Below are 22,815 nucleotides of genomic sequence, written 5' to 3'. Positions count from 1 at the left end.
TTTGAAAACTCATTTATTTCTGTAGAAATTTCACCTTTTTATCTGGACAAAAATTACTCTGTTTCGGTTGAAAATGAACTTTTTGTTGAAAATTTATGTATTTTGTTAAAAATTCAAAATTTCTTATTAAAATTTTTGTTGTTACAAATTAATTTTTTTAACTGAAAATTGACTCTTTTTTATGAAACTTCATAATTACTTCAAAAATTAAACAATTTGTTTGAAACTGAATCATTTGGTTTAAAATTTACGTATTTTGTTGAAAATTGTTTTTTTTTTGTTTTAAATTGAAAATTTGCTCAAAGTAAAATTTAGCTAAAATTTTGGAAACGAAAAAATCGGAAATTCAATAATTTAGAGGAAATTTAACTATTTTGTTCAAAATTTAAGAATTTTGTTAAAAATTGATACTTTTTGACTGAAAAATCAACTGTTTTGTTAAAAATTTATCTTTTTGGTTTGAAAATTCCAAAAATTGATTAAAATTTTTTTTCTTTCTTAGCTCACAATTTTTTTTTTCGTTTGAAAAGTCATCTATTTTGTTGAGAATTATTTTTTTTCAAATTCACTTCTTTCTGTACAAATTTTAACTTTTTACCTGGACAAAAATTACTCTGTTTCACTTAAAAATCAACTTTTTGTATAAAATGTATGTATTTTGTAGAAAATTCAACTTTTTGAAAAACTCGTAGTTTTGTATTAAAAATTGTTTGTTACAAATTAATTTTTTTTAAACTAAAAATTGACTTTTTTGTTATAACTTCATAATGACTTCAAAAATTAAATAATTTTATGCAAAGTTAATTATATGGTTCAAAATTCACGTAATTTTTTTAATATTGTTTTTTTTTATTATTGAATATTCGCTTAAATGAAAATTTGAACATCAAAAATTTCATTGAAATTTTTTTCCTTTCTTGGCTCACAATTTTTTTCGGTTGAAAAATCAACTATTTGGTTGAGAACTTTTGTTTCAAAATTTATTTATTTCTGTAGAAATTTCACCTTTTTATCTGGACAAAAATTACTCTGTTTCGGTTAAAAATGAACTTTTTGTGCAAAATTTATGTTATTTGTTGAAAATTAATCTTTTCTGGTAAAAAATTAATCTGCTTGGTTGAAAATTCAACTAATTGTTTAAAAATTTATGTATTCTGTTTAGAAGTCATCTTTTTTTATAGAAAATTAATCTTCTGTGATGAAAATTGAACAATTTGATTGAATTTATTCTCCTTTCTTAATAAACAATCATTTATCGGTTAAACATTTAACTATTTTGTTGAAAACTTGTGAATTCAAACTTTAGTGAAAATTTAACTATTTGAATGAAAATGTACTAATTTTTTTCAAAATGCGTTTTTTAAAATTGAAAATTAATTCTATTATATCAAAATTCTCAATTTTATGTAAAAATATATTTTTTAGTTGAAAAATTCCAATATCTAGCTGAAAATTTTTAGAAACGAAAAAAAAATTAAACTTCTTGGGTAAATAATCAACTATTTGGTCGTGAATGATCTTTTTCGTTGAAAATTCATATTTTAGTGAAAATTTACTGTTTGGTCGATAATGCACGTATTTGTTTTTCAAAATTCGTATTTTTTTCTAATTGAAAATTAGTTTTCTTAAATCAAAATTTAACTACTCAATTTTATGTAAAAGTATTTTTTTTAATTTCGAAATTCAACTATTTATTTTTATATTATTTCTTCAGAATAAATTTAAGTACTCCATGTTTCGTTGAAGATTGATATTTTCTAGTTGAGACCTTTTATTTAAAATTAAAAATGGATTTTTTCTGACTTTAGTTGAAAATTCATATTTTCGGATTAAAAATTTAACTAATTTGTGGAAAATTCGTCTATTTGGGTAAAAAATTAATTTTCTGTTTTGAAAATTCATATTTTTGCTTGAAAAATTAACTGTTTGGTTGAAAAATCAACTGTTTAGTTGAAAGTTAATTTGACAATGAAAATTTTGCAATTTTTTAGTGAGTCCGAGGCTTGGATTTTTCTAAAAATTAGTTGGCGGGATAAAAAAAATTAATAATACCAACCTGCGTAAATAAAAGGTGCGCCCGACCACCACTTTTTGTAGTCGATTAAGAAATGCAGGACTGTAAATAGGAGAAATGCAAAGGACGTAGTCGCAAAAACATAGGAGAGAGACATCATATTCTTGTTTATTGGAATCAAGCCATTTTCTTGCTTGAAATTGCACAGTATTCCCGCAAGGAGACCCTGAAATATTCAAATAGAAATATTTTAGCTCGAATCGATTTCAAATCTGGCAGATTTTTGGTTATTTTTTAAGGTAAATGAGGTGATACGAATTTTTTTTGACTCAACAAAAAAATCTCTTCGACGCTACGAGTATTTTTTTCCTCTACTATCGAAAAACTTTTTTTTTTCTCTGCAAATATACTACATTTGGGAATACGGCGTTTGAATTAGGCGAGAAATTTTGGACCGGAAATTTTCGTTCGTAGAAAATTGAAGAAAATTAATTATTAAATTTTCAACATTAGAAAATTTTATAGCTGTAAAGTAAGAAAAATAAGAATTTTTACTTTTGAAAACTAATGAAAATTAAGACTTGAATTTTCAACAGATGAAAATTTAATTTTTGAAAATTGAAGAAAAGTAATAATTAAATTTCAACAGTAGGAAATTAAACTAAAATTAAAATTAAACAGAAGAAAATTACATTTTAAATCTTCTGAAAGTTGAAAATTCTATCTCACTTTATGGTTGGAAATTTAATTTTTCTACTGTAGAATATTGGAGAAATTTTAATCTTCGACTTTAGGAAATTGAATTAAATTTTCAACAGTAAAATAAAAAAAAATGTTTATTGTTAAAAACCAAAGAAATTTTATATTTCCATTTTCAACAGATGAAAATTTAGTTTTTGAAAATTGAAGCAAATTAGAAATTAGATTTTCAATCGTAGAAAATTAAACTATTGAAAACTGAACAAAATCGAACTGTTAAAAATTGAATTTTCTTTTGAAGAAAATAGATATTTTAATTAGATGAAAATTCAACTGCTGGAAATTAAAGAGAATTAATCATTGAATTTTCTACAGTAGAAAATGATATTGCATCAAATTAAGAAAAAAAAAATTTATTGTTAAAAACTAAAGAAAATTTATATTTGAATTTTCAACAGGTGAAACTTTAACTTTTGAAAATTAAAGAAAATTAATAATTGAATTTTCAACAGTAGAAAATTAAACTATTAAAAATCAAGGAAAATTAATCATTGCATTTTCAACAGTTGAGAATTCTTCTGATTCAATTGTTGAAAATTGAAGAAAATTGAAGAAAATTAAATTTTCAATTTTTTGAAAGTGGAAAAATTTAATTTTTCTACTTTAAAAAATTGAAGAACATTTAATCTTTGACTGTAGGAAATTGAATTTTTAATTGAATTTTCAACAGTAGAAAAATTAAAAGTAAAAATCTGAGAAAATTCAACTGTTAAAAATTCAATTTTTATCTGTGGAAAATTATAATTTCGTTCGTAGAAAATTGAAGAAAAATGTTCATTGCATTTTCAACAGTAGAAAATTGCACTGCTGTAAATAAAGAAAAAGAACAATATAAACTGTTGAAAACTAAAGCAAATTTATACTTCAATTTTCAACAGATGAAAATTTATCTTTTGAAAATAGAAGAAAATTAATAATTGAATTTTCAACAATAGAAAATTCAAGCAAATTAAACTGTTGAAAATTAAGGAAATTTAATCATTGAATTTTCAACAGTTGTTAATTCTTCTGATTCAATTGTTGAAAATTGAAGAAAATTAAATTTTCACACTTTTGAAAGTTGAAAATTTTATCTGATTCTATGGTTGAAAAATTAATTTTTCTACTGTAGAAAATTGGTGAAATTTTAATCTTTGACTGTAAGAGACTGAATTGAATTTTCAACAGTAAAAAACTTAAGTTTTAAAAATCGATACAAAATGCCACTGTTGAAAATTGAATTTTCGTTTGTAGAAAATTGAAGAAAATTGATCTTTTAATTTGAAATAGATCAAAATTCAATTATTGAATTTTGAAGAAGATTAATCATTGAATTTTTAACAGTAAAAAATTTAACGGTTGAAAATGGAAGAAAACTTAAAAATGCATTTTCAAAGTTAAAAATTCTATCTGACTCAATTCTTGAAAATTGAAGAAAATGTAATTTTAGACAGTAGAAAATCGAAGAAAATTGATAATTTGATTTTAACTAGATGATAATTCAATTTTTGAAAATTTAAGAGAATTGTTCATTGAATTTTTAACAGTAAAAAATTGTATCCGATTCTATGGTTGAAAATGAAGAAAATTCAATTTTCAAGTGTTGAAAATTGAATTTTCAATAGTTGAAACTTTGAACATTCAACTTTCGGCAGTTCAAAATTAACTTTTCTTCCATTTTCTACAGCAGAATCATACAGAATTTTCTACTATTAAAAATTCAATTTTCTTCAAGTTTCAACTCTTAAATTTTCATCTGTTGAAAATTTTTTTCTCAGCTGAAAATTGAAGAAAATTGATAATTGAATTTTCATCAGTTGAAAAATCCATTGCTGACGATTGAAGAAAATGTTTAATAAACTGTTGTAAACAAAAGAAAATTGAAATTGAAGGAAATTGCTAATTGAAATTTTCTACTGTAGAAAATAGAAAACAAATTTATTTTCGACTATTTATTTTTAAATAAATGAAAATTAAATTATTGTTGAAAACTAAACAAAATTTAGAATTGAATTTTTAGCAGATTTTAAATTTTATTTTACTTTTTCAGATACCGAAAATCTATCAAATCAATTATAAAAACAATATAAGTAATTAAAAAAGCTATTTTGCAACAGAAATGTTTTACAAATTTACGTTTTTGATTTAAAGAAAAAATAATGAATTACATGGTAAAAAATGACATTTAACAAATATAAAATAATTAATTTTTTTATTTAACAACATTTTTCTAAAGAATTTCTGTAGAGCACATAGGTTCTATCATTTTTTTCTCTGGAAAGACATTTTGAAATATGAAATAATGAAGAGTAAATAAAATCAGAGTAGTTATTTTTTGGGAATCGATTTTTTTTAAACCCAAAATTTATGTTTAAAATCATGAAAAATAATAATAAATGAACTGTTTGCATCAGTTAGAACCTCAAAATTTGGATTCTAGTGTAATTCGCGTTTTAGAGAATATATTTTTTTTTCCAATTTATTCCTAAATTCATTTTTTCAATATTTTTTTTCACACTTCTTGCTTATATAAGGAAGGCAAAATATTTGTTTTATGTGTTAATGTAAATTTTTTTTTAAATCTACTTCAAAAGTCACTAGAAATCTGGAAAGAAAATTTGAATATTTGAAATAGAGAAAAAAACTATAAAAGCTTAAGTAAAAGATATGAAAATTTTTTTTTTTAATTTTAAATAAAACCTCGTGGATTTTAAAGGACTTAAAAAAATATATTTGAAAGAAGAATTTTTTTTTTAAGACTCACCGTTACTAAAGACCATATAAACCATCTTATCATTTTTGCAGTGCATTGATAGTAAGTGAAGAAAATTCTGCCCGCGTGTACGCCCAAGTAAACGATTAAAATCGCAGACAATGTGTTCATTATTCCTGAAAAATCATAGAAAATATATTCAAATTTTCACCTTCACCATAAACAAATTTTCAAAAGCATTCCAATTTAATAAAAAAAATTTAGAAGCGTTGGGAATTTTATTATCAAATTAATAAATATTTAAAAATTGCCCCTCAAAACATTTTTTTTTGTGATAATTTTCGAACGACTGATTTAATTTTGTAGTCAGAGGAAAATTAACGTTATTTTTTAATCAAAATTCCCACTTTTCTAACGTAATATTTTACAGGTCGTAAAAATAAATTTTGAAATGCTTATTTAAACTATTATTCTTCAGTCTATAAATGTTCAAAATTATTATTTATTTATCGTGGGCTCTTCTTCTTGTTATTAAAATATTTGGCATTTTTTTTAACAATGGACTAGAAATATATATACAGTTTCGCGAGTTTATTATAAATATATTTTTTCATTTTCTAGGAATTCAATTAATATTTTTAATCTAGAAAGCGTTGACAAATTATATTAGAAAATATCCTTAAATGTGTCAGCGCCAAAGATTGTTTAAATAATTAAATAATACCGAAAACATAATTAATCATTTCTTGAATTTAGCTCTAAAGTCCATGAATTTGAATAGTAATTCTAATAATAATTCAAATTGTTATTTACTTTTAACCAAGTCGTTTTAATTTTAACCAAAAACAATTTTCAACCAAAAATTAAATAGTCAAATTTTTAGTAAAAAAAATTTTTTTTCCACCAAAAAAAACAAATTTTTAGGCAAAGTGACGAATTTTAAACTAAAATGATGAATCTTTAACTGGAATATATGAATTCTCAACCAAAAAGATTGATTTTCAACTAAAATACGAATATTTGACTAGAATACTTGAATTTTGAACCAAAAAGATTTATTTTCTACAAAAAAGAGGATTTTTCATAAAAATACATAAATTATCAAGTAGATAGTTGAGTTATCAACTAAAAAAGATCAATTTTCAAGCAAGCAAAAAGTTATCTTTAAACTAAAAAAAAAGCAGGCTTCAGCCAAAAATGAAGTAATTAAATTTTAAGTCCAAAAATTAAATTTCTACAACAAAAATTATAAATTTTTAACCAAAGTTACGATTTTGAAAATAAAATAATATTGAATCTTAACTCGAATATGTAAGTTTTAAATCAAAAAGATTAATTTTCAACTACAATTATAAATATTTTACTGAAATACTTGAAATAAAAAAAAAAAGATTTTATTTCTATAAAAAAAAAACAATTTTTCAACAAAATACATAAATCATCAAGTAAATAGTTGAATTTTCAACTAAAAAAAATCAATTATTAAGCTAGCAAATAGTTGTATTTTGAACTAAAAAAGACCAGTCTTCAGCCAAAAATGAAATAATTAATTTTAAATCAAAAAATTGATTTTCCACACAAAAAAAAACAACAAATTTTTAACCAAAGTGACGAATTTTAAACTAAAATGATGAATCTTCAACTGCAATACATATTTTTTTAACCAAAAAGATTTATTTTCTACAAAAAAGAGGATTTTTCATAAAAATACATAAATTATCAAGTAGATAGTTGAATTATCAAGTAAATAGTTGAATTTTCAAGAAAAAAAGATTCATTTTCGAGTTAGAAAACAGTTGCATTTTTAACTAAAAAGACCAGTCTTCACACAAAATTAAATAATTAAATTTTAAATCAAAAAATTAATTTTCCATAACAAAAAATATAAATTTTTAACCAAAGTTACGATTTTGAAAATAAAATAATGAATCTTCAACTGGAATACGTAAATTTTAATCCAAAAAGATTTATTTTCTATGAAAAAAAGAAAATTTTCGCATAAAATATATGAATTCCAAAACAAACAAAAAAGTTGAATTTCAAACTAAAAAAAAAAGATCAGTTTTCAACTAAAAATTAAATAATCAATTTTTTAATAAACAAAATTTATTTTCTACCAAAAAAAAAACAGTCAGATTTTCAACCAAATTAACGAATTTTAAATTAAGATTATAAATCAACTGGAATAGAAGAGTTAAAACAAAGGATTTTTTAACAGGAGTTTTTAAGTTTCAATCAATTAATTTCATTTTCAACAAAAGTAAAAAAATTAAGAATTTTTAACTAAAATCATGAATATTTGACTGGAATACTTTAATTCTCAACCAAAATTTTTTTAGTTTTCTATAAAAAATATGCTTTTTCAACAAAGTAAACAAATTAATTTGTCACAAAAAAAATTTAACCAAAGTAATGCATTCTTAATTAAAATGATAAATCTTTAACTGGAATAGATGAATTTTAATCAAAAAAAGAATTAAAAAAAAAAGTGTTTAACTTTCAACCAAGTAATTTTATTTATTTTTTTTTTAATTTCAACTAATGTTATGAATATTTAAATCGAATATTTGAATTAGCAAAAACAAATATATGTATATTTTTAAACAATAAGATTACTTGTCTACCAAAAAGTACGAGTTTTCAAAATAATACATTAATCCTCAAGCAAATACTTAAATTTTCAAGTAAAAAATTTTTTTTTCATTAAATAGTTGAAATTTTAACTTAAAAAGATACATTTTCTACTGAAAATGATAAATTTTAAATATTATAGTTAAGCTTTTAATCTAAAGATGAATTTTTATCTAAAATTATTGAACATTCAACTAGATTAGTTACATTTTCTGCTTTAAAAAAACTAAATTTTAACAACAAAAACCTAACTTAAAAAAAAATAGTTACATTTTCAAGCAAAACGATAAATCTTCAACTAAAATAATGAACCTTTAATTATAATAATTGAATTTCCAAACATAAAGAATAATTTGTAACCAAAAAGATTCATTTATTTTTTTTGACTCGCAAATTAAACAATATGATTGAAATTTTTTTGTTTTGATTGAAAATTCATCACTTTTGGTGGAAGTTTAATTTTTTTTTAATTAAAAATTTAAGTATTAGGTTGATAATAATTTTTCTCGCTCGTTTAAAAATTTTGTTGTTTGTTTGAAAAGTTAACTACATTATTTTGTTGAAAATTCAACAATTTTGTAAAAAAATAATACTTTTTGCTTGAAAATATTTTCTTTTTTTTGGCTCTGGTTGAAAAATTAAACTTTTTGTTAAAAAAGCAACTTGTTGATTAAGAATTCATCTTTTTTTGGTTTCAAGTTTTATTATTTGGTTTGAAAGTAATTTTTCCTTTTAGACAATTCAACAATTTTGTTGAAAAACATCGTTTTTGGTTGAAAATTTGTCGTCTTAGATTGAAAATTCAACTGTTAAAAATGAATTTTCAAATTTCTTCAATTTTTAATTTTTTTAAATTGAACTATTTTGCTAACAAAATTTAACTATCAGGTTGAAAATAATTTTTTCCTTGTTTTAAATTGTAAAAAATACGTCTTTTCGGCTTGAAAATCCAACAATTTATTTTACTATTTTTTAATTCTTACCTGAAAAATAATTCTTGGTAGAAAATTCAACTCGATCGTTTAAGACAAAAAATTTTATTTTACCTTTTTTTATTTGAAATTCGGCAGTTAATGAATAAGGCTATTTAAACTGTAGTTAAAGATTCATGATCTTTTTGTTTAACCCTTAAAGGGCACACTTCCGTAAAATTACATAAAGAGCATACCGGGTGTTATATACCCAAGTGTATTAAAAAGTGTGCTGTGCCGACGATATTGGATAGTTTTTTGCAACAAAATCAATTAAAAATGTTTAATCTTTCTAGTTTAAGGATAAAAATGTTTCATAACAGTTTTTGAAATTTAAAGTAGTTAAAAAATCCTTTTCGGAAAAAAATTTTAAAAATGACTTCTTTCACTCTCAAATTTATTCTATTTATTCTAAAAAAATAAAAGTTTCAATTCAATGAAAAATGAAACACCGTACTTTGCGTGATTAAACGATTTTATTGATCTTAAACTGCACATAAAAATTATAAAATTTAAAATTATGTGAAAATGACAAAGAAAAATAGGTTTTCATGTAATGTGATAATCTGGCGCCATATGTTCCATTTTCTTGAATTTGGTACCTTTTGATAAAGCGCAAATAAGTCGCTGGGTGTTATATACCCAGTATGCCCTTTAAGAGTTAAAGACTTGAAATGTTCGGAAATTAATAAAATTTGATTTCAAGAGTTATCAAACCTTTCAAGTTTTTCAGGTTTTTTGACAACCCTGAAGCGTTTAATAATTTATTTTTTTCTTCAAATCGTCTAATAATTTCTAGAAAAATCTTACCCTCGGGATCATGTGGCAAGGTATGTCCAAAAATAAGATTTTCTGTTTCATTGTACATATGCTTTCCTAAAACGAGTCTGTCGACGTAACCAGCTGCGCCTCCCGTACAATTAACGAAATCTCCATAATGATCATATCCCCCAGGACCCAAATATCCAGTCGGACAACCAGGAACTTGAAGCAAAAACGTCAGCAAAGTGTGAATCGTCATAATGCTGATGATAATCAACCACTGGGGCCAACTGTCGAAAATATCCGACAAGAACACGAATCTCCCATACTGTAATAAAATCCCCTAAAACTTTATTATTATTATTCTTTGGCTTTCATGCAAAAAGACAAAGATATCATTAATAGAATACTAATGGACTTCACGGGAAAATGGATGATTTTTCACGAAAATAGGGGAATAAATTTTAAATTTTCAACAAACGATTAGAGTTTTTTAGCTGAAAAGTGAAATGTTTTAGAGAACAGTTGATTTTTTAACCAAAGAGTTCGATTTTCAAAACAAAACAAAAATTATTTTAGACCATACGATTGCATTTAAAAACAATAGTTCAACTTTCAAACAAAAGAGGCGAATTTTGAATAAAATAGTTGAATTTTCAACCAGAAAAGATTCATTTTCTACTGATAGAGATGAATTTTCAACAAAAGAGTTAAGTTTGAAATCTAAAGAGACATCAATTTCTCAGAGGACAGTTGATTTTTAAAACCGAAAAGATGAATTTACAACAAAAAAACCATTTAACAATTGCATTTTTTACCAATAGATGAATTTTTTACTAAAAGAGATAAATTTTCAATAAATTTAATTTTTCAATAAAAAAAAAATTTGTTTAGAAGACAGTTAACTTTTGAGCCCGACAAGATTAATTTTCATCAAAAGAGTTCAGTTTTCAATCTCAAAAGATTTAATTATTTTAGAAAAAAGTTGATTTTTAAACCTGAAAAGATGAATCTTCAAACAAAACAAAAATCATTTATTTTAAAACAGGAAGATGATTTTTAAACTAAATAGTTGAATTAAAAAAAAATAAATCATTTAAGGTCAAAAATTGAATTTAGAACCAATATGTAAATTTTCAACCAAAAAAGATTCATTTTCTACTGATAGAGATACATTTTCAACAAAATAGTTAAATTTCTCATCTGAAGAGACAAAAATTTGTTAGAAAAAAGTTGATTTATAAGCCCGAAAAGATGAATTTTAAAATAAAACAAAAAATTTATTTTCAAACAGGAAGATGATTTTTCAATCAAACAAATGAATTTTCAAAAAATAAATCATTTTACACCAAACAACTGGATTTAGAAACAATAGTTAAACTTTCAAACAAAAGAGACTCAAGTTTTCAATCCAAACCATTTTTTTAGGAAGCAGTTGACTTTTCAAACCTAAAAAATAGTTAAATTTTAAACAAAAAAAGATTCATTTTTTACTGAAAGAGATAAACTTTCAATAAAAAATTAAATTTTTCAATCTAAAAAGACAAACTTTGTTTAGAAAACAGTTAACTTTTAAACCCGACAAGATGAATTTTCATCAAAAGAGTACAGTTTTTAATCTCTAAATGTTAAATTATTCTAGAAGAAAGTTGATTTTTAAACCTGAAAAGATGAATTTTCAACAAACAAACTTTATTCTCAAACAGGAAGATGATTTTTAAACCAAACAGTTAAATTAAAAAATATAAATAATTTTAGACCCAAAAATTGCATTTAGAAACAACAGATGAATTTTCAACCAAAAAATATTCATTTTCTACTGATAATGATAATTTTTCAACAAAAGAGTTAAGTTTTCAATTTAAAAAGACCACAATTTTTTATAACATAGATGATTTTTAAATCCGAAAAGATGATTTTTTTTCAAACAAAACAAAAACTTTATTTTCAAAAAAGGAAGATTATTTTTAAACTAAGTAGTTAAATGTTTTTAAAAATCATTTAGAATTGCATTTAGAAGCAATAGTTGAATTTTCAACAACAAAAAATTCATTTTCTACTGATAATGATAATTTTTCAACAAAAGAGTTAAGTTTTCAATCTAAACAGACCACAATTTTTTAGAACACAGACAAAAGAGGAGAACTTTTAATAAAATAGTTGAATTTTTAACAACAAAAAATTAATTTCCCACTGATAGTGATAATTTTTCAACAAAATAGTTGAGTTTTCAATCTAAAGAGACAAAAATTTGTTAGAAAAAGGTTGATTTTTAAACCTGAAAAGATGAATTATTAAAAAAAAAAATACATTTATTTTCAAACAGGAAGATGATTTTTAAACCAAATAGTTGAATTTAAAAAAAAATAATTTTAGGTCAAAATTGCATTTCGAACCAATAAGTTCACTTTTAAACCCGAAAAGATGAATTTTCAACAAAAAAACTTTATTTTCAAATAAGAAGATAATTTTTCAACCAAACAAATGAATTTTTAAAAAATAAATCATTTTACAACAAATAATTGAATTTAAAAACAATCTTTCAAATTTAAAACAAAAGAGGCGAATTTTTAATAAAATAGTTGAACTGGTTGAATTATCAACCAGAAAAGATGAATTTTTTACTGAAAAAGATAAATTTCCAACAAAAGACTTTTCAACCCTAAAAAATAACTATTAAAAAATAGTTGAATTTTCTACAAAAAAAGATTCATTTTTTACTGAAAGAGACAAATTTTTAACAAAAATTAAATTTTTCAATCTAAAAAGACAAATTTTGTTGAGAAAACAGTTAAATTTTAAGCCCGAAAAGATGAATTTAAAAAAAATTTATTTTCAAACAGGATGATGATTTTTAAACAAAACAGTTGAATAAAAAAAAATCATTTTCTACTGAAAGAGATAAATTTCCAAACAATAGACTCAAGTTTTCAATAAAAACAGACCATTTTTTTAGGAAACAGTTGATTTTTCAACCCTAAAAAAATAACTATTAAAAAATATTTAAATTTTAAACATAAAAAGGTTTATTTTTCACTGAAAGAGATAAACTTTCAACAAAAATGTAATTTTTCAAACTAAAAAGACAAACTTTGTTTAGAAAACAGTTAACTTTTAAACCCGAAAAGATGAATTTTCATCAAAAGAGTTAATATTGCAATCTAAAGAGACAACAATTTTTTAGAACGCAGATCATTTTTAAATCCGAAAAGATGAATTTTCAAAAAAAAAAATTTTTTTCAAACAAGAAGATGATTTTTAAACAAAACAGTTAAATTAAAAAAAAAGAATCTTAGACCTAAAAATTGCATTCAGAAACAATAGTTGAATTTTCAACCAAAAAAAGATTAATTTTCTACTGAAAGAGATAAATTTTCAAAAAAATAGTTCAGTTTTCAATCTAAAAAGACAAAAATTCGTTAGAAAAAAGTTGATTTTTAAACCCGAAAAGATGAATTTTATAACAAAACAAAAACTTTATTTTCAAACAGAAAGATGATTTTTAAACAAAACAGTTGAATTAAAAAAAAATCATTTAACAATTGCATTCAAAACCAATAGTTGAATTTTGCAAAAAAAAATAATTATTAAAAAATAGTTAAATTTTCAACAACAAAAATATTCATTTTTTACTGAAAGAGATAAATTTTCAACAACAAATTTTTAATTTTTGTTTTTGAAACCCGAAAAGATTAATTTTCAATAAAAAAAAATTGTTTTTAAATTATTTTCTAACAGGAAGATGATTTTTAAACCAAACAGTTAAATTTAAAAAAAAAATCATTTTAGACCCAAAAATTGCATTTAGAACCAATAGTTGAATTTTCAACCAAAAAATATTTATTTTTCACAGATAGTGATAATTTTTCAACAATAGAGTTAAGTTTTCAATCTAAAGAGACATAAATTTTTTAGAATACAGATGATTTATAAATTTGAAAAGATGATTTTTTTATAAACAAAACAAAATCTTTATTTTCAAACAGGAAGATGATTTTTAAACCAAACAGTTGAATTAAAAAAAAATCATTTTCGACCCAAAAATTGCATTTAGAACCAATACTTGAATTTTCAACCAAAAAAAGATAAATTTTCTACTGAAAGAGATAAATTTTCAACAAAAGAGTTAAGTTTTCAATCTAAAGAGACAAAAATTTGTTAGAAAAAATTTGATTTTTACACCAGAAAAGATGAATTTTCAAAGCAAAAAAAAATTATTTTCAAATAGGAAGATGATTTTTTAACAACAATTTATTTTTTAAAAAAATCATTTTACTCGAAATCATTGCATTGAGAACTAAGAAGTTGTGAATTTTTAACCAAAAAATATACATTTATTACTGAAAGAGATACATTTTTCACAAGAGTAAATTTTTTCAGCTATAAGGACAATTTTTTAAGAAACAGTTGACTATTCAACCTTAAAAAAATAACTATTAAAAATAGTTAAATTTTCAACCAAAAAATATTCATTTTTTACTGGTGATTTAGGGTGATTTTTAAACCTGAAAAGATGAATTTTCAACAAACAAAAAAAACCTTTATTTTCAAACAGGAAGATGATTTTTCAACCACAGATAAATTTTCAAAAAATAAATAAATTTTTTCAGCTAAAAAGAAATTTTTTAAGAAACAGTTGACTTTTAAACTCAAAAAGATTAATTTTCCACACCAAAAATCATTTTCAAACAGGAAAGATGATTTTTTTGTTGAATTTAAATCTTTGATTTTTAAAATAAAAATATTTATTGTTTGAAATTTCATTTTCAGTTAAAAATATAAACTATTCTGTTAAAAATTCGTTTTTTCTTTTTAAAAATTAATTTTTCAACTGCAAATTTAATTATTTCATTTTTTGGTCAAAAATGTATCTTTTTTTATTAAGAGATTCCACTACTTGCGTCCAAAATAATTTATTTTGTTGAAAATGTAATAATTTGGTTTGAAAGTCGTTTTTTTTTGTTGAAAATTCCACTATTTTGGTAGAAAGTTCAATTATTTAGCTGAAAATTGACCTTATTGAGACAAATTATTATTATTTTTTTAATTCAGGTACTTGGTAAAAAGTTTATCTACTTTGTTAAAAACTCATTTTTTATTGAAGATTCATACTTTTGGCTGAAAATTGAAATATTTCTTTGAAAATTCGTTATGTTTTATTTTTTGGTTAAAGGCTTTTCTTTTTTGTTGGAAACTCAACTATTTAGTTTGAAAATATTTCTTCGTGTCTTGAAAATTCAACAATGTTGTTAAAATTTTTTTTTCATTCCTTGACTTTTATTTAGTTTAAACTCGGTGAATTTTTCATTGAAAAAATTAATTTTCCAACAAACAAAAATAATGCTAAAATAATTTTCAACAAGACACATGCATACAAAATAAATATTTAATTAAAAAAACTAATTTTCAACAAAACAGTTAAATTTTTGAGCTCAAAAGACAAATTTAAACAACACTGATTAATTTTTAATCAAACAGTTGCCTGTTTGATCAAAGAAGATCAGATTTCTACCAACAATTATAAATATTGAAACAAACAAAAAAATCAAGAAAGGTTTTTAAGTCTAGAAAGAAACAAAATTCCAACTAAATTGTTGAATTTTTTTAGTCAAATATACGATTTTTTACAAAACAGTTAAACTTCCTACCTAAAAATTCGAATTTTTAACATAAAAGTTAACTTTCAACCAAATAGTATAATTTTAAACAAAAAAAGTCACTTTTTGATCAAAATTTGTTTTTTGCTATGAAAATTCAACAATTTGGTTGAAATTTTATTTTATTTTTAAATAAAAAATCTTTTTTGTTAAAAAAATCAAGTATTTTGTTAAAAAATTGTTTTGCCTTTTATCAAACATAAAATATTTGGTTGAAAATTAGGTCTTTTTTAATAGTTATATTTTCAGTTAAAAAAAATAATTTGAAATTGAAATTTTCAACCAAGAAGATTTATTTCTATAACAAAAAATGATTTTTCAATAAGAGGTGAATTTTTAACTGAAATTTAGAATATTCAACTGAAATAATAGTTTCATTTTCAGTTCAAATAAATAATAGTTTTTAACCAAAAAATAAACAAATTATCAACAAAACAGATCAATTTTCGGCACAAAAATTTCTTTTTATCCAAAGAAACAAGAAGTTTCCAATAAAATAGCTCATATTTCAAAGAAGCAAATGAATTTTCAGTTAAAATTATGAATCTCTAATCAAAAAATTAATTTTTAACAAAACAATTTGACTTTCAACCAAGTGATTTTATTTCTACCCTATAAGATGAATTTTCAAACAAAATGATAAATATTTAACTAGAATACTTGAGTTTTTAACCGGAAATAATTTTTAAACAAAAAGATTAACTTGCAAAGAAACATAATTTTCCACAAAAAGGATCGTTTTTCAACAAAATATGTGGATTTTCAATGAAATAGTTGAATTTTTAATTTAAAAAAAAAAAAATTTTCATCCAAATTGTTTAATTTTAAACAAGAAAAGATAATTTTTCAACCAAAATGATGAATTTTCAACTGGAATAGTTGAATATTACAAAAAAAAGAATTTTCAACTACAAAAATTAGTTTTCTATCAAAAAAACCAATTTTTTTACAAAGTACATACATTTTAAAAAAACTACTTTAATTTCTAAATAAAAAACAGCCATTTTCAATCCAATAGTTCAATTTTCATCCAAAAAATACACATTTTCAATAAAAAATAGAATGTTTAAATTTTCTGTTAAAAATCTCATTTTTAATTTAAAAATCCGGATTTTCAGTAAAATAGTTAAATTTTGGCCTGGAATAATTAATTTTTAGTTTAAAAATTTTATTTTGAATAAAGCAGTTATATTTTCAAACAGAGATGAATTTTCAATGAAAATAAAGAATCTTCGAGCAAAAAAATTAAGTTTTAAGAAAAGAGTTTAAATTTCATCCAAGTTATTTTATTTTTAACCTAAAAGATGCATTTTCAACTAAAATTATAAATATTTAAGTGGAATACTTGAATTCTTAACCATAGGGAAGAATTTTTAAACAAAATTTACATTCAATGAAAAAACAAAATTTCTGCCGAAAAAATCGATTTTAAACCAAATATGTGGATTTTTAATGGAATAGTTGAATTTTCAGATATAAGAAGTCCAATTTTTATCCAAATTGTTTAATTTTGAACTAAAATGATAAATCTTAAACTGGAATAATTGAATTTTATACAAAAATTACTCATTTTTAACCACAAAAATTAATTTTCTATAAAAAAGGCGAATTTTCTACAATGTTCACAAATTTTCAAAAAACTAGTTTTATTTCTAAACAATAAACACATATCCATTTTCAACCAAATATTTTAATTTAAATTTTTTTTTTAATATACGTTTTCAATCAAAACTAGTATGGTGAAATTTTCTGTTAAAAATCTAACTTTTAATAATAAAAAACGGATTTTTATCAAAATAGTTAAATTTTGGCCTGGAATAGTTAACTTTTAGTTTAAAAAATTTATTTTTAATAAAGCAGTTATATTTTCAAACAGAGATGAATTTTCAATGAAAATAAAGAATCTTCGACCAAAAAAAATAATTTTTAACAAAATAGTTGAATTTTCAGATGAAAAAGCTAAATTTTCATCAAAATTAATTAATTTTGAACTAAAATGATGAATCTTAAATTAAAATAATTGAATTTTATACCTAAATGATTGATTTTCAACCACAAAAATTAATTTTCTACAAAAAAGACAAATTTTCTACAATGTTCACAAATTTTCAAAAAATTAGTTTTATTTCTAAATAATAAATACATATCCATTTTGAACCAAATATTTGAATTCTGATTTAAAAAAAAAAAGATACGTTTTTAATCAAAAATATAATCGTTAAATTTTATGTTAAAAATCTCATTCTTAAAAAAAAAATTTCATAAGACTACTTAAGACGTACTTTCTTTACCTAAAATTTGAAAAGATTAAAATTAAAAATGATGAAAAATTCTTACTTGGAAGAGGGATTTTTTAAAATTTCTTTCTTCTAAATCCGAATGATAATTCTTTTAAAAAATTCCCGTTCCGTGTCAAAAATTCCCTGTTCCAAATCAGGATGAGTACATTTTTTGAAAAACAATTGAGAAAATTATTATTTCTCTATGTTTAAAAAATCATCAATTCAATTATCAAACTTCACTCAGCGAAAAAAAAATCTCACAAAGAAAAAAATTGCAAACATTCTTTATTATAAAGAAAAAATAAATTATGATTTAATTAAAGAAAACTGCGATATTCTGAAAAAACATGCGACTGTAGATAAATTTTTTAAATTGAAGAAAATTATTGAAGTAATAAAAACAAGAATTTTTCTGCAAATCAGGAGTAAATTCCCTACCTGAAAACTTCTCTGTGGCTTCAGAAAAATAGTCTCTATACTGGCGCAGATGAAATACGTGATTGCCAAAAGTTGCAATATTCCAGAAAATCTGAGATCCCACAATGTATATTTTCGTTGGGAATTAATCATTAATCCCAAAAAAATAAGAATTAAAGTGCGCCGTATGTGTCTCAACATTATTCGGCTCCGAGAAATGGATAATTGAAGACTCACGCGAACAGATTTAACAATCATAAAGCCCATTATCCAGGCGAACCTGAAATTTTTATTTTTAATTAAAAATCAATTTAAATTTGACCAGTAAATTTCAAAATTCAATTGATAATCAGATATTTTTACCAAGGTAAAACGAGATCAGCGACTGTGAGACCATTCCAAGGACTGTGTTCAAAGAAATAATATTTTCCTCCGCCGTTGTTAACAAATATCATCAATAAAATGGCGATTCTGGAAAAAAATGTAATCGTAAACGTGTTAAAAGTATGAAAAAAGTAATAAATTAAAAAAAAATCATGTTAGAGGCCTCAAAAAACCAGAAAATTTTGGAATAATTCAATTTACATTGAAAAGAATTAAAATGAATTGGGAAAAATGTTTAAAAATTCCCGTGAATTCCGTAAAATTGGATTTGCATTTAGAGGAATTTAGGGTCAAAGAGAAGAATTAAATGAAATTCATAACAATTCAAAGTTAAATAAAAAAAAATCAAATGAATTGAAAACAGTTTTTAAAAAAAGTTAATTGAATTCAGTAACTTTGAAAAATTAAAAAAACTCAAGAGAATTCAAAGAATTTGATGAAATACCTAAAAATTCAAGGCGAGTTTAATAGACTTCAGGATCAAGTAAATAAAAACTTTAAAAGATTCAAAAAAATTCACTGAGTTCAGTAGAATTGATTAAAGAGAATTCCAAAGAATTTAAAAGAATTCAGGGTGAATTCTAAAAAACATTTCAAATTCTTAAATTTTCAACAAACAAAAAAAGGAATTTTCAACAAATTTGTTGAATTTGAAATTTCAACTAATAAAGACCAATTTTTATCCGGAAATGGAAGAATTGAATTTTTAGTTAAAAAAATTAATTTTGAACAAAGAAAAAAAGGAATTTTCAACAAAATGGTTGAATTTTTAACCAACGTGATGATTTTTTGATTTAAAAAAATGAATTCTCGACAAAAAGTGTAATAGTTGATATTTCCACTAAAAATATTTTAATTGTAAATGAAAAACAGAAAAATTAAACTGAAAAATACAAATTTTCAACAAAGTTAATTAATTTTTGACTGAGAATAATAATTTTCCAAGTAAAAATGGATTAGTTTCAGTTTTTGGATCAAAAAATCAATTAAAAAAATACGAAATTTCAACAAATTTGTTAAATTTTTAACCAAAGAAATGAATTTTTAATTAAAAGATGAATTTTCTAATAAAAAAGATACATTTTCAAGAATGTACATGAATCTTCAACTAAAAAATATAAATTCTTAAACAACACAAAGAAAACGGATATTCAACCAAAGAAACGCATTTGTAAACAGAAATAGAAGAGTTAAGTTTGCAGTAAAAAAAAAAGTTTTTAACCAAATATTTAAATTTTAATCCGATTATTGAATTTTCAACTAAAAAAGACAATTTTTTCCAGAAATGGAAGAATTAAATTTTCAGTACAAATTTTAGCAAAAAGTAGAACAGTTCAATATTCAGTTGAAAAATTAATTTTTAGCTAAAATGATAAACCTTCAACGAACAAAAAAAAGAGTTTTTTAACAAATAGTTGAATTTTAAACTTAAAAAAAAAAAAAAATTATCCAGAAATGGTAGAATTAAATTTTTAGTTAAAAAAGTTAATTTTGAACAATGAAAAAGGGAATTTTCAACAAAAAGTGTAATAGTTGATGTTTACACCAAAAATATTTTCATTAATAAAATATTTAATGCTTATATTTTCATTCTCAATGAAAAATAGTTCAATTAAACTGAAAAATGTGGATTTTCAACAAAATAAATAAATTTTCAACAAAAAAGGCAAATTTTTCAAGTAAAAATAGATTAGTTATAATTTTCGTTTAGAAAATAATTTTCAACCAAAAATGAAGAGAATTTTTAACAAATCTGTTAAATTTTCAACCAAAGAAATGAATTTTTAAACGAAATAATGAACCTTCAACAATAAAAGAGTTTTTAACCAAATAGTTGAATTTGCAAATGAAAAAAATTAACATTTTTACATAAAAATGAAAGAATTACATTTCTAGGTCAACAAATTAATCTTGAACAGTGAAAAAAAAAGAATTATCAACAAAATAGTTGAGTTTTTAACCAACGTGATGAAATTTCGATTAAAAAAAGTACATTCTCATCAAAAAGTGTAATACTTGATATTTCCACCAAAAAATATTTTAATTTTTAATCAAAAACAGTTGACTTAAACTGAAAAATATGACTTTTTAGCCAAATTAATTTCTAACTAAACAGATGAATTTGTTACCAACAAAAACAAAACTTTCAAGAAAATACATGAATTTCGAACTCAAAAATATAAATATAAGTTCATAAACTTAAAAAATTTTTTAAAATAAAATTTTCAGTTTCAAACGCTTAACATTTTTTTTAATTGTTTAAGCCTTCAAAACTGCATGTTAAAATTTTTTTAATTAAAAATATAGGCTTAAAAATAAAAGCCTAAATTGAAAATTTTTAAATCGTAAACTGAATGATTTAACGATTAAAAAATTAAAAATTAAACTAAATATTAAAAAAAAAGGTTGAAATCGAATTTATTTTTAATTAAATTTAAGTCTGTATGGGGAAAAGTATAGGGACCAAAGGGTACTTTTTTCGTGCTCAAAGAGTAACAAATTCAGAATAAATTCAGAAAATTTAGACACAATTCAATTTACATTCGAAAAAATTTAAACGGAATTGGGAAAAGAGTTTAAAAATATAACAAATTCCATTTATTTCCGCAAAATTCGCTTGAATTTAGAGGAATTTAAGATCAAAGAGAAAAATTGAATGAAATTCATAACAATTCAAGGTTAAATAGAAAAAAAAATCAAATAAATTAAAAACAATTAAAAAAAAAAATTAATTGAACTCAGTAACTTTGAAATAAGCTTGGAAAAATTCAAGGGAATTTAAAGAATTTAATGAAATGCTTAAAAATTCAAGGCGAGTTTAATAGACTTCAGGATCGAGTAAATAAAAACTTTTAAAGACTCAACAAAAATTCACTGAGTTAAGTAGAATTGACTGAATTTCGAAGGATTCAAGTAAATTAAAAAAAAAATAAAGAGAATTCCAAAGAATTTAAAAGAATTCAGGGCGAATTTCAAGAAACATTTCAAATCTTTTTAAATCGTTGAAATCCTGCTAATTTCTAACACGAGAAGTGACTAATTATTACAGAAAAATTCAAGATAAATTCTAAAGAATTTAAATAAATTGGAACAAATTTAAGAATCGAAAAAAAAATTGATTGATGACAATAAATCATGAGTGAATTTAGAGACATTTAAAATAAATGAGAAGAAAACTTCTCTGAAATTTTGTTAAATGTTAAAAAATTATTACTTTTCTTTTTAAAAAAACTTATTTAAAAAAAATTTTTTTTTTCAAACTTACATTTTCAAAAAAAGTTATGAATTTTCAACTAAAATTCTAAATCTTTAACTGGAATAGTTGAATTTTAAACCAGAAAGATTAATTTTCAACTGAAATGATGAATCTTTAACTAAAATAGTTCAATTTTTTACGAAGTATATTAATTTTTCCCAAAAAAGAGAAATTTTTATCTAAACAAATCATTTTTCAAACTAAACTTGAATACATTTTTAGTCAAAGAATGAAAATTTAACCAAAGAGATGAATTTTTAACTAAAAGTTTGGATTTTTAGTTGAAATAAATAATAATTACTAACCAAAAAGGAAACAAATTTTTAACAAAAAGTTCAACTTTCGGCAGAAAAATTCCTTTTTATCCTATTTTATCATATTTCAACAAAAGAAATGAATTTTTAATTAGAAAGATGAATCTTTAACAACAAAAATTAATTTTTAACAGAAAATATGTTAAATTTTGAACTATAAAAGGTCCATTTTCAACTCAAAGTGGAGGAGCGGTTAAACTTTTAGTTGAAAAAATTAACCTTCAATTGAAAAGTTGTATTTTTTATTAAAAAGATAAATTTTTAACAATAAAGATTAATTTCCTGTCAAAAATAGATCGATTTTCCATAAATTATGTAAATTTGTGAAAAAATATTTTAATTTTTAAATAAAAAATGTCAATTTTCAACGAAATATTTGAATTTTCATTTAATACAAAATTATTTTTAAACAAGGAGATTAACCTTCAAAGAAAAAAATCCTTTTTTACCAAAAAAGTAATTTAAAAAAATACAATACGTGAATTTGCAACGAAATAATTGAATTTTTAAATAAAAAAAAAAAACAATTGCAGCCAAATTGTTAAGTTTTGAACTGAAAAAGGTCCATTTTTAACTCAGAACGGTTAAATTTTTAGTTGAAAAAATTAAATTTGAACCCAACTGATTAATTTTCTACTAAAATTATAAATATTCAATTCAAAAGTTGAATTTTTCA

At 21.9% G+C, this 22,815-nt stretch overlaps 1 protein-coding gene across 2 annotated transcripts in view; it reads right to left on the bottom strand.

The window, feature by feature from the left end:
* Positions 1 to 22,815, bottom strand: part of LOC117178849 (heparan-alpha-glucosaminide N-acetyltransferase-like) — a 47,380-nt gene that overhangs the window by 714 nt on the left and 23,851 nt on the right. The window contains exons 7-11 of one of the 2 annotated variants that reach the window (XM_033370354.1): positions 18,549 to 18,656; positions 18,207 to 18,465; positions 9,878 to 10,172; positions 5,517 to 5,641; positions 2,057 to 2,240 (exon numbers count right to left, since the gene is read on the bottom strand). In XM_033370354.1, coding sequence (XP_033226245.1) covers positions 2,057 to 2,240; positions 5,517 to 5,641; positions 9,878 to 10,172; positions 18,207 to 18,465; positions 18,549 to 18,656 — 971 coding nt within the window. The remainder of the gene's footprint in view (positions 1 to 2,056; positions 2,241 to 5,516; positions 5,642 to 9,877; positions 10,173 to 18,206; positions 18,466 to 18,548; positions 18,657 to 22,815) is intronic. The other variant, XM_033370355.1, reaches the window with a different exon arrangement.

The sequence above is a fragment of the Belonocnema kinseyi genome, chromosome 8 (genome assembly GCF_010883055.1).
Source record: "Belonocnema kinseyi isolate 2016_QV_RU_SX_M_011 chromosome 8, B_treatae_v1, whole genome shotgun sequence".
NCBI lineage: Eukaryota > Metazoa > Arthropoda > Insecta > Hymenoptera > Cynipidae > Belonocnema > Belonocnema kinseyi.
Note: the sequence above shows the minus strand (reverse complement) of the source record. Positions and strands in the feature narration are given on the sequence as shown.